Source organism: Suncus etruscus, chromosome 12 (assembly GCF_024139225.1).
Source record: "Suncus etruscus isolate mSunEtr1 chromosome 12, mSunEtr1.pri.cur, whole genome shotgun sequence".
Classification (NCBI taxonomy): Eukaryota; Metazoa; Chordata; class Mammalia; order Eulipotyphla; family Soricidae; genus Suncus; species Suncus etruscus.
In genome coordinates, this window is record NC_064859.1 from 103,838,262 (window position 1) to 103,850,722 (window position 12,461).

At 53.1% G+C, this 12,461-nt stretch overlaps 1 protein-coding gene across 1 annotated transcript in view; it reads left to right on the forward strand.

Annotated features, from left to right (window-relative positions):
- PLEKHH2 (pleckstrin homology, MyTH4 and FERM domain containing H2) overlaps positions 1-12,461 on the forward strand; it is a 69,038-nt gene that overhangs the window by 54,588 nt on the left and 1,989 nt on the right. The window contains exons 22-28 of the mRNA XM_049784709.1: positions 750-927; positions 1,566-1,721; positions 4,031-4,128; positions 5,356-5,497; positions 7,200-7,345; positions 9,324-9,453; positions 10,859-10,945. Coding sequence (XP_049640666.1) covers positions 750-927; positions 1,566-1,721; positions 4,031-4,128; positions 5,356-5,497; positions 7,200-7,345; positions 9,324-9,453; positions 10,859-10,945 — 937 coding nt within the window. The remainder of the gene's footprint in view (positions 1-749; positions 928-1,565; positions 1,722-4,030; positions 4,129-5,355; positions 5,498-7,199; positions 7,346-9,323; positions 9,454-10,858; positions 10,946-12,461) is intronic.

The following is a 12,461-nucleotide window of genomic DNA, read 5'->3' on the forward strand; positions in this document are numbered from 1 at the left end:
AAGCAGGGTTTGAAGCGGGACACAGCAACTCAGCTCCAGAGACATACAGAGACATAAACACAGGGCTTAGCTTGTTATGACAGTGTTTGCTGAGGTCAAACACGCCCCCTGTTTATGGAGCCTCTCACCCCCTCTGGGGAGCGCGCCCCACTATTTGAGAAGCACTGATGTACACAGACGTAAAATGTGCTTCTGTTTGAAGGAATCTTGTTTGCTGCAGGCACCGACATCTCTTCTTCCAAGGTGAACTCACCCACTGGGTGACGCCTCTCGAGCTTCTCTCTATATTTTTGGTGGTCATTCTAAGTGGCCATCAGGGCCAATGATTATCTTTTTTTTTTTTTTTTTGGCTTGTTTTTGGTTTTTGGAGCATTCAGGGGTTGCTCCAGTCCTCTCTACTCATAACTGTGAAGTTTGATTCTAGTGTCAGGAGCTAGAATTTGAGAAAAGGTGGTGGGACAGATTCAGCTGTCAGGCCAGCGTCACTGATGGGCTTGTTGGACTTGCAGGCTGCTTTATGAAAGTGGGCACAGGGCTGGAGAGATAGCACAGCACTAGGGTGTTGGCCTTGCACGCAGCTGACCCTACAGACCTGGGTTCAATTCTTAGCATCTGAGCCTGCCAGGGGTGATTTCTGAGCACAGAGCCAGGAGTAACCCCTGAGTGCCGCCGGCTGTGACCCCAAAGCCAAACACCAAAAAAAAAAAAAAAAGTTGGGCCCAGATGTTGTCCTCTATTTCCCATCACAGGACAGAATTTGGGAAGTATGCCATTTATTGCCAGCGCTGTGTGGAGAGGACGCAGCAAAACGGGGACCGCGAGGCTAGGCCATCACGCATGGAGATCCTGTCCACACTCCTGCGGAACCCGTACCACCACTCGCTGCCCTTCAGCATCCCTGTGCACTTCCTGAACGGCACCTACCAGGTGGGCCACGGGAGACCACCTGAGGGGGGAGGCCTGAGACCGCCCACCGCTGAGGGAAGCTGTGTTGGTGAGCGGCCTACAGGCCGGAGGGCAGAGATGGGGGACATTTCTCAGGGCAGATCAATTCTCACTCCCCAGAGCAGCTCAGTTGCCCAGGTCAACATCTCTTGTTGTTTGTTTGGTTTTCTTTTTTCTTTCTCTCAGTGCTCAGGGGTTACTTCTGGCTCTGCACTCAGAAATCACTCCTGGCAGGCTCGGGAGACCATCTAGGATGCCAGGGATCAAACCTGGGTCCATCCCAGATCAGCAGCGTGCAAGACAAATGCCCTACCACTGTGCTATTGCTCTGGCCCGTTAGTTTGGTTTTCATTTGCTCCCCCTGCTCTGGACCCTTGCTCAGCCCTTCACTCTGCCCCATTTAGAGAAGCCGACTGACCTCTTGCCTTCAGAGTCGTGTCTGGGCTGAAGGAGCATTTTCTGAATCCTCTCTGCACTAACGACTCAGACAACATGGATTTTCTCTGGTAGTGCTTTCAGGGACAGACACAAAAGCACCAAACTAAATGTGTGTCACTGCTGCCTAGAACCTGAGCTTGTACGGTCAGACCCCATGAGAAATTCTCTACACTTCTCTGCAGGTTGTCGGGTTTGATGCGTCCACCACGGTGGAGGAATTCCTGAATACTCTGAACCAAGACATGGGCATGAGGAAGCCTGGACAGTCGGGCTTTGCCCTGTTCACGGACGACCCTTCAGGCCGGGACATCGAGCACTGTCTGCAGGGGACCATCAAGGTAGGCAGGAACTGTGCCACACAGCTCAGTGCTCGAGTCTTCACAGCTAAGGCCAAATGCAGGCCTTTGTGGAAGTCCCAGAATTCTTTGTGGTCTTGTTTTTGTTGATTTTGTTTTTTGTTTGTTTTTGTTTTGGGCCCATACCTGTGGCACTTAGGGCTTACTCTTGGCTCTGTGCTCAGAAATCGCTCCTGGCAGGCTCAGGAGACCTAGGTTGAACCTAGGTCCATTCTGAGTTGGCTGTGTGCAAAGCAAGTGCCCTACTGCTGTGCTATCTCATCTGCCCCGTTATTATTGTTGTTTTTGGTTTTGGTTTTTGGGCCATACCCAGCATTGCTCAGGGTTATACCTGACTCTGTGCTCAGAAATTAATCCTAGCAGTGCTCAGGGGACCCTATGGGATGCCGGGGATGGAACCTGGGTTGGCTGTGTGCAAGGCACACACCCTCCCTGCTGTGCTGCTGCTTAAGCCCTGCGCCTGGGATATTTCTGATGTTCCTGGAACTCTGCTGCTAGGGGATGTGGGCATGGGGCAAGACGCCCTATGATGGTCTTATGCACCGTGAGTGCCCGCCCACTTGCCCACCTTCCTAGCTCACTGATCTCAGAGACTCTAGGCTGGAGCGGTGGCGCTAGAAGTAAGGCATCTGCCTTGCAAGCGCTAGCCTAGGATGGACCACGGTTTGATCCCCCAGGGTTCCATATGGTCCCTCAAGCCAGGAGCGATTTCTGAGCGAATAGCCAGGAATAACCCCTGAGCGTCAACGGGTGTGGCCCCAAAACAAAAACAAAACAAAAAACAAATAAAGATGGCCCAGCTTCCTGTCTGCTCTGTCCCTGTGCCTGCTGCTTCCCAGGGAGCTCACAGCTGGTAAGAGCCACATCTCCCCCTGGAGCAGGGGCATCTCCTTCTGCAGAGCATAGGTCTGCGGCTGGAGCACCTGGGTCTGGCCAGGGTCTGGCCACTCTGGGGAGGTGGTGAACACATCCAGAATGTTCCGGACCTTGTACAAGATGTGTCCGAGAAGCTGTTTGCTGGCCCTGATAAATCCACCTCTGCACAGGGTTGCAGGCTGAGTCCAGAGAATTCAAGAACTGGGCTGGATCGATAGATATAGGAAGGGTGTGGGACCCAGGTTGGATCCCCGGCAGCTCATAGAGTCTCCCGAGACTGAGACTGCCAGGAGTGACCACTGAGCACTGCTGGGTATGGCCCCAAACCCAAACAAACAAATAACCTGGTGTCTGCAAATGAGCAAGCAGATGGAGGCCTGAGGGGGTGGCCCTCCTGCTGGGCGGGGTCTTGGTCCTGAGCATCCCTGCAGTGTTGGGGCCCTGAGCTCAGCGCACACCACTGGTTCGTTCTGTGGCACTTGCCAAACCAGCGCAGTCTCAGTGAGTTGCCCCTGGAGCACGGACTCCCACACCCTAGTTAGCTCCCCAAGCCTGGCCCAACTCTGCGGCTGCAAACTGAGAAATGGAGGCAGGGATGCTAGTTTCTCCTCAACTCCAGGGTTGCCCCGCTCCTCAAGATGAGCCTTTCTACCCACCTCCGCCGAAGCCACTTCCTTGGTCGAAAAACTGAAACTCGGGGGAGGGGGAAAAAAAAGAGAGAGAAACTGAAACTCATGCCTGTTTCTGAAAACATTTGTGAAACGTTTGTTCATTTGTGATTGTGCATCAGACCAGCCCTTTGGGAAGGGTGTGTTTTTCCAGCCCAGAATCCTCACATCATGTCTCAGTTTCTTAGGGTCTACATGCAATTTTTCTCATCTTTTTTTTTCCCTAAAGATTGTTTTATTTTTATTTATCTATTTATTTTGATTCTGGGCCACACCTGGCAGCACTCAGGGGTTATTCCTGGCTCTGCGCTCAGAAATCACTCTGGCAGGGTTGGGGACCATATGGGATGCGGGAGGGATAGAACCCGGGTCCGCCCTGGGTTGGCAGCATGCAAGGCAAACACCTTACCACTGTGCTGTTTCCTCAGCCCTTCTCTCATCTTTGTAAGCTCACAGGTGAAGGACATCACTTCTTGAGTCACACTACATTATGGACAAATACCTGAAATTTCTCCTTTCCAGGCCCCAGGCGGCCCCTGTACTAATCGAGGCCACAGTCCACCCACCATTGAGTGTTCAGAAGGATCTGTGGGTCCCCAGAGTCGGGACTGACTCTCATCTGGCTGCACTGCCTACAACGGTCTTTCAAAGGCTCTTAGATCCCATAGGAGAAGTTTCCATCCAGACCTGCGAGTCTCCAGAACGTGCTGCTTTGAGAAAGTCATGATTATTTCCCTTTTCCTCTAGATCTGTGACATCATCTCCAAATGGGAGCAGTCTCCTAGAGATCACCAGCCTGGGAAGTGGGAAGGAACAAGGACCGTGCGCCTGACCTACAAGAACAGGTGAGTACACGTGTGTCCACCGGGGTCATGCCCATGAGGGGCCCAGGGTGCAGGGCTCAGTCAGAGGACGGCCTAAGGAATGAAGCTGTGAGCATCTGTGACAGCCATGTTGCGGCAGGGGAAGCTGCTCCCAGTCCATGTCCAGTTCGGGTCCCTGCGTCCTCAACAGTTGAATCTTGTTGCTGTTTGATTTTGGATAAAGAGCTGCTCTCCGACTGGGTTCAAATCCCAGCATCTCATGTGGTCCCCCGAGCCTACCAGGAGCGATGTCTGAGTACAGAGCCAGGAGTAACCCCTGAACACAGCAGGATATGCCCTCCCCCCAAAAAAAGAGCTGCTCTCCGAGGTGAAGTGCTAGGGCAGGCCCCACACTTTAACCCTGTTCCATTCTTCCTAAAGCCTCATGTCTGTGGCCCTTGAGAGAGCTCAAGGGACTGAAGTCCAGTTTTGCACACAGGAGCCCTGAGCTCAGGACCTAGCACTGCATGGCCCTGGGCACTGTGTCAGGAGTATCTCCTGAGCACTACTACTAGGTGTGACCCTCCTCCAGACCTGCCAAAGAAGCTGACCTGCCTGGCCTCTGCTGACCAGCTGGGTTTATTCACAACCATGACCTGCTCACTCAGTCCCTGCAGCTAAGTGGAGGGCCAGACTCATTTTGATGAGTTGGACAGGGGGCGTCTGAGGAAGCTGCCAGAGGTTAGGAATGTGCCAGAAAGACCAGCACCTGGGACAGCCCCTCTAATAAAAGAAACAGTGGAGGGCCAGAGAGAGAGCACAGCGGTAGGATGTTTGCCTTGTATGCAGCCGACCCAGGATGTGGGTCAGACATCCCATATGGCCCCCAGAGCCTCCCAGGAGCAATTTCTGAGTGCAGAGCCAGGAATAACCCCTGAGAGCTGCTGGGTGTGATCCAAAAACCAAAAACCAAAAAAAAAAAAGGACTAGTGGAGGGACAGAAGTAAACAAAGAGGCCAGAAATAGCACAGCAGGCAGGCGCTGGCCTTGCACGTATCAGACCCAGGTTCGATCCCCCAGCATCCCATAGAGTCCCCTGAGCACCTCAGGAGTCACCACTGAGCACAGAGCCAGGAGTCATCCCTGAGCACTGCAGGATGTGGCCCAGAACCGAGACCAGGGCAGGGTCCTGGATGGGGTTCAGGGCTGTGTGGGCCTCTCCCCTGCACCCCCATGAGCATCTCTGGGTGACTTTGTTCTTCATTTCAGACTCTACTTCTCCGCGCAAGCCCGAGGGGAGACCGAGAGGGAGAAGCTGCTGCTGACGTACCAGACCAACGAGCAGGTCACCAGCGGGCTCTTCCCCCTGAGCAAGGACCTGGCGCTGGAGATGGCCGCTCTCCTGGCACAGGTGAGCAGGGCTGCCTGGTGACCCTGGACTTCAGCCACAGTGCTCCAGCAATCCTTTCCGAGCACTTTGCAACAGCACTATCAGCACCTTCAGCGTAGGCTGCCGAGCTGCGTGTGACCCCAGATGGTGTGAAGGCAGCGGGGAGATACCTGGCTTGGCACTCAGTCAGACAGTGGGCGGAGAGTAGGGATGAGGATGCCCTCCCCAGCAGTCTGGGGCTCCCTCGGACCCTGCGTCGGTGACAGAGCTAAACTCTTTGCATGAGCCTGGACACACATGAGTGTGTATGTTCAGCCACATGCAAGGCCTGGTCTCTCCTGTGGCACCTGGTGTCTCCTGCTCCCCATGCCCTGGTGCATCCAATGTGCCACCTGCTTGTCCCAGCCACAGTGACCACAGCATTGCAGGCCTCAGAGGGGAGGTGCAGACTGCAGGGAGCATTCTCTCACCCAGGGTACTGCCTTTGGTGTACTTAGATGTCTCAGACCCAGGGCGACACGGCCGATGGTGGTTACTTGGAGAGACAGGACAGGGGCTGTGGGAATCTTATGGGGTTCCAGGGTTAGAGCTGAATTGTAGATTAAAATATAAAAATATAAAGTTCACATGTTGGATGAGGCCCCCTCAGCACAGCGCCTCTAGCCCCTTCGGCCAGCGGTTCTGAAGATGAAGGATAACGGCAGAGAAATAATTCACAAGCAGTCAAAGTTTCATGGGATTCAGCTCGCTTTTATTCCAAGGCCCTGTCCGCCATATGTAGCCTCTGTGCCATGTTTGCCTAACTCATGTCTTTCTCTCAGGAGCTCTGTCTATCTCCCTTCCTGCTGCTCTCCATGCTTCCTTGCTGCTTCCTCCCTACCTTCCCTCAACCAGCACCTTTTATTCTTTATTCAAAATCACCCGCCCATCCCATGGGTGGGTCTCATCATCTGGGTGGGATTAACATCTCAAAAGGAAGCTTAGGTAAGGGCCATGGCAGAAGGGATACCTGAGATACCTTATACCTGAGAGCAGTCTGTTGCTTTATCGGCCCCCTGACCCCAGATATGTCCTAGGTATAAGCAATAGAAAAGAAAACTATGGGGCCGGAGCTGTAGCACAAGTGGTAGTACGTCTGCCTTGCACAGGCGAACCTAGGATGGATTGTGGTTGGATTCCCCTGGTGTTCTATATGGTCCCCCAAGCCAGGAGTAATTTCTGAGTGCGTAGCCAGGAGAAACCCCTGAGCGTCTACCAAGTGTGGCCCCAAAATAAAAAATAAAATTGGGGCCAGCATGGTGGCGCTAGAGGTAAGGTGTCTGTCTTGCCAGCGCTAGCCTAGGACGGACCATGGTTCGATCCCCCGGCGTCCCATATGGTCCCCCAAGCCAGGAGTGACTTCTGAGTGCATAGCCAGGAGTAACCCCTGAGTGTTACTGGGTGTGGCCCAAAAACAAAAACAAAAAAAAAATTAAGAAAACTATGGTTTTCTTGTAATCAGAGTGATAGCACAGCGATGCGGGAGTGTGTGTAGGGAGCTTGCCTTATCCACAGCCAGCCCAGGTTCGACCTCTGACATCCCATCAGGTCTCCTGAGCACAACAGTGACAAGAGTGACCCCTGAGCATCAGTGGGTGTGGCCCCCAAACAAACAAACAAATGAAAATGAAAGAAAGACTAACATTCCTCCTTCCATCTCCTTCTTTCCTCTGGTTCCAAACAGGCAGAGCTTGGAGACTTCGAGCGGCCTTTATCCTCCCTCACAGGGCCAGCTCCCAACCACGGCAAAGCTAATCAGACCCTGAGGCAGGCGCTGGAGAAGTTTTACCCTCTGAGATATCGAGAAGGTGCCTCTGAGGATCAGCTGCGGTGAGACCTGCTGAGGCTCGTGGGAGGGACAGTCGCGCTAGACAGTCAAACACGTTCATAGTCTGATCCCAGATGTGAGCAAAAGTGGTGCCAGATCATTTCCTCAAGATTTTCTAGAGGGCCAGAGCAATAGCAAGGCAGTAGGGGGGTTGCCTTGCATGCAGCCGACCCAGGACAGACCCCGGTTCAATCCCTGGCATCCCATATGGTCCCCTGAGCCTGCTAGGAGCAATTTCTGAGCACAGAACCAAGAGTAACGCTGGATGTGGCCAAAAGCAAACAAAATTTTTTTTCTAGAGACGGTGAACCCCAAGCTATAGATTTTAGATCTTTCGTGGTTCAGATGAACCATGGGATTTCAGTATCAAAGCAAAACATTTTTGTGAAAAAAGAAACAAACTTCAGAGTATCTCCTTTTGTTTGTCGTGGGGGTTCTAGTGGGGTGTTCTGAGGACCAGGGACTCATTCCAGGGGTGCTCAGGGGCCTGTGCTCACAAAGACTGGTCCCAGGCTCCTGGCCACTCTTGGGGCCTCCTCGTTACCCTCTAGTTGGTTCTCAGCAAATTAATTCTACCAATCAGTGAAAGTGGGGAATTGGCAGGGATGGAAGATCGTGGAGGGCTGCCCTGGCGATTCTCAGATGTTACTCTCAGCTCTGTGCTCTGGTTGCCCTTAGCAGTGCTCAGAGGACCCCACAGTGCCTGGGGCTCAAACCAGGCTTCCAGCCTCAGCTTTTGGAGCTGCCTCTCTGGCCCTCACCGAGACATTGTTTGTTTTGTTTTAAGGTATCCTGTTAGAAATAAACTTGAGTGAAAGTAAACTACCTTTTTCTTAAGATTGTTTTATATGGGGCCAGAGTGATAGCAGAGCAGTAGGACGTTTGCCTTGTACGTGGTTGACCTGGGATGAAGTCAAGTTCAGTCTCCAGCATCCTATGTGGTCCCCCGAGCGTTCCAGGAGTGATTTCTGGGTGCAGAGCCAGGAGTAACTCCTGAGTGCTGCCAGGGGTGGCCCAAAAAAACAAGGAAAAAAGATTGTTTTATATGACTTTTTTTTTTTTTTTTTTGGTTTTTGGTTTTTGGGTCACACCCAGCAGTGCTCAGGGGTTACTCCTGGCTGTCTGCTCAGAAATAGCTCCTGGCAGGCACGGGGGACCCTATGGGACACCGGGATTTGAACCAACCACCTTTGGTCCTGGATCTGCTGTTTGCAAGGCAAACACCGCTGTGCTATCTCTCCGGGCCCTTATATGACTTTTGTGGGCCACACCCAGAGATGCTCAGGGCTTACTCCTGCCTCTGCTATCAGGAGACACTCTTGACTGCTTGAGGGATCATATTGGGTGCCAAGGGGTTGAACTCAGTTTAGCCATGCTTAAGGCAGGTGTCCGGTTTGCTGTACTGTCACTCCAACGGGAGTGACAACTGTTTTTTGTTTGTTTGTTTTGCTTTTGGGCCAAGCCAACCATGTTCAGGGGTTACTCCTGGCTCTGCACTCAGGGGTCATTTCTGCTGGTGCTTGAGGGACCACATGAGACGCTGGAGATCCAACCTGGGTTGACTGCATGCAAAGCAAATGCTCCACCCACTGTGATATTGCCCCCCAATATTTTTAGTTGAATTTAGCTTGTGGAGATCAGATTTTAGAGAACATGGAAAGTAAAGTTGTAAACAATAGAGGTGATGAATGTGGTCCAAGGTGGAACATGAGATCAGTCTTCATGGATGGGAAGTGAGTGGTGGGCATGGAGAAGGGGTGGGGGGGTTAGTGTAGAGAGTTAAATAGAAGGTGGGTTTGTGGTGGGTGGGGCTTGGTGGCAGGGCTAGTGGTGGGTTGGAGCGGTGGGGGAGGGGTAACTGGTGGGTGGAAGTGGGCGAGGTTAGTGGTGGGTGAAAGGTTCATGGCAGGCGAGGTCAGTGGTGTGTGAGGTCAGAGGTGGCTGAGGGTAATGGTGCTGTCTCTCTTTCCTCTCTCTCAGGCAGCTGTGTCAGCGACTGTCCAGCCGCTGGATGGCCCTCCGGGGACACAGTGCCGCCGAGTGTGTGCGCATTTACCTGACAGTAGCCAGGAAGTGGCCCTTCTTTGGTGCTAAGCTCTTCCTGGCAAAGGTAAAGACAGTCTGAAGGGCCGGGCCAGCTCTACCTGTGTGTCCAGCTGTTCTGTCCAGCATGTTGTGTCGTCAGGAGCCCCAGGCCTAGTTTGTGGACATCAGGAAGAAATTAGGAGAATCTTAGGTGCACCAAAGGGCACAACAGAAAAGCAGGGTGGCCCCTGCCTCCTCCCTGCACCTCGCCTGCCTCCTGGAGCTCCTTTTTCTCCTCCTGCCCTACCTTCCTACCTTCCTCTCTTCTCATGGGCCTCTGATTTCCTGCCACATTTCTAAGCTTCAGCAATACATGTGCCCTCCAGTGGCAGCTGGCAGTGCTGAGAGCTCCCCGAGATACTGTCATGGAGTGACCATGAGAACCTGGTTCCATGAAGAATGACCCATGTGAAACCCTGTCCCATAAGGAGTGACCCATGAAAAACCTGGTTCCATGAAGAGGGACCCATAAGAAACCCGGTCCCTCGCCCTGAGAGATAGCATGGAGGTAAGGTGTTTGCCTTACATGCAGAAGACGGTGGTTTGAATCCCGGCATCCCATATGGTCCCCCGTGCCTGCCAGGGGCGATTTCTGAGCATAGAGCCAAGAGGAATCCCTGAGCACTGCCGGGTGTGACCGAAAAAAAAAAAAAAAAAAAAGAAACCCGATCCCATGAGGAGTCGCCCATGAGGAGTCACCCATGTGAGACCCAGTCTCATGAGGAGTGACCCATGTAAAACCCTGTCCCATGGAGGAATGACCCATGAGAAACCTGGTCTCATGAGGAATGACCCATGTGAAACCTGTTCCCATTCGGAGAGACCCATGTGAAACTCAGTCCCATGAGGAATGATCCAGGTGAAACCTGATTCTATGAGGAATGACCCATGAGGAGAGACCCATGTGAAATCCAATCTCTTGAGGAGTGACCCATGAGAAACCTGGTTCCATGAAAAGTAACCCATGTGAAACCTGGTCCCATGGAGTGACCCAGGTGAAACCCGGTCCCATCTAGGAGTGACCCATGAGAAACCGGTCACCACAGCTTGCTTCTGCTCAGTTGCTCTCTGGAAGTTGGGCCTTTTCTCTTGTGCCTCTCTCTCTCTGCTCCTTCCATTTTGGGTTGTGTTTGGGTCTTTGCACCACTCGGGCAGTGATCAAGGCTGGCCCCTGGCTTTGTGCTCGGGCATCAGCCCTGCCCCGCCTCGGCCTGCCCACTGGCGGACAGGACTGAGAGGGGCGCCAAGGATGGAACAGCCAAGTCAAACACAGTGACAAGGACACCCAGCACCATGTGGCATGTATGACGGCCACAAAACAGGCCTCAGTCTTGCTCCATCCTCCCCACCTCCTCCCCACACCGGAGCTGGCCACTGTTCTCCGGGACAGCCTGGCTGTGACACACCTGTCCCCCACTTCATCCCTCCAGCCTGCAGCTGTCTCGTCGCTGGGAAGTGCCTGCATGTGGCTGGCTGTCCACGAGGATGGGGTGAGCGTCTTGGAGCACAGCTCCATGGTAAGCAGAGCCCGGCCTTCCTTCCCAGGACCCCACTGCACACCCCACAGGAAACGCTGCCCACCCCACACCTCACGCACCATTGCAGGCAAACACAGCACTGATGGCAACTCAGGCTTGTAAAGTAACATCTGAGGGGCCCAAGTGACAGGACAGTGAGGATGGCACTTGCCTTGCATGTGGTCACCCAGTTTGAGCTCCAGAATCCTACAGGGTCCCCTGAGGCCGCCAGGTGTGATTCCTGAGCACAAAGCCAGGGATAAGCCCTGAGTATCATGGGTGTGACATAAAAACAAACAAAAAAACAAAACAAAAAATAACAGCAAGATTTGACTGTGCTGCAACGGGTGAGAAGGCTGTTGGGATGCCGTGACTGACCTGTGATCCTGGCCACCTTGTTCATAGCCTCGGGCGGCTGCTTCCCCTTGCCCTGAAGGAGAGCCTTCCATGGACAGGCTTCACACTCAGTCCCACTGTCCCTTCTGTCTGGCTTCTGTCATTTCTAGGTCACGTGCGGTGTATGGTTCCGTGCGGTCTTCCCCTGTGCCTTAGAAAGCCGTACAGGTTTCCTCTGCGATGAGTCTCTCTGGGATTTAGCCCATCTCTGAGGTGTGACACTACTTGGGGAAACTGTTTTTCTTTTTTTTTTTTTCTCCCGGGAATTGCTCCGTTCAGTAAGTGGGACAGTCAGACTTCCTCATGCGGAGTGGTAGGGCTTCTTGGCAGCTAAGAAGGGCCATTGTGGGGCCAGAGCGATAGCATAGTGGGGAGGACACTCATGCCCACCCGGTTCAGTCCCCAGCAGCCCACATGGTCTCCGGAGCACAGCCATGAGTGATTCCTGAGAGCAGACTCAGGAGTAAACCCTGAGCGCCACTAGGTCTGGCCCCAAACCACAAAACAGAATAAAATAAAAGTGTCATTATTTTTCTCCTCAAAAATAAAGGGGGTGTTGAGTAATAGCACAGTGGACACACAGCAGGCTTTGCATATGGCTGACCCAGCCATGGTCTATGGTATCCCATATGGTTCCCCGAGTCCCACCAGGGGCTGAGTGCAGAGCCAGGAGTAACATCTGAGCACAGCTGAGTGTGGCCCCCCCCAAAAAAATATAAAACAAAAAAGCAAAGGAAGCTTTGGCAACAATGCCCATTGCGCCTCTGAGCTCATTCAGGCAGGTGACTTTCTGCCATGGCCATAAGAATTGAATCTCAGGGCCAGAGCGTTGGTGCAAGGGGTAAGGCGTCTGTCTGCCTTGCCCGCACTAACCCAGGACGGTTCTATCCCCCGGCATCCAATATGGTCCCCCAAGCCAGGAGCGATTTCTGAGCGCATGGCCAGGAGTAACCCCTGAGCGTCACTGGATCTGGCCCAAAAACAGACAAACAAACAAAAAAAATTGAATCTCACGTGGTCTTGGCCTGAGTCACGTGACAATACTTTTCACTGAAATTTTATGCCTTTCTGTCAATCCTGGAGCCTTGCCCTGGGACCCAACATTTGCCCAAGCTCTCAG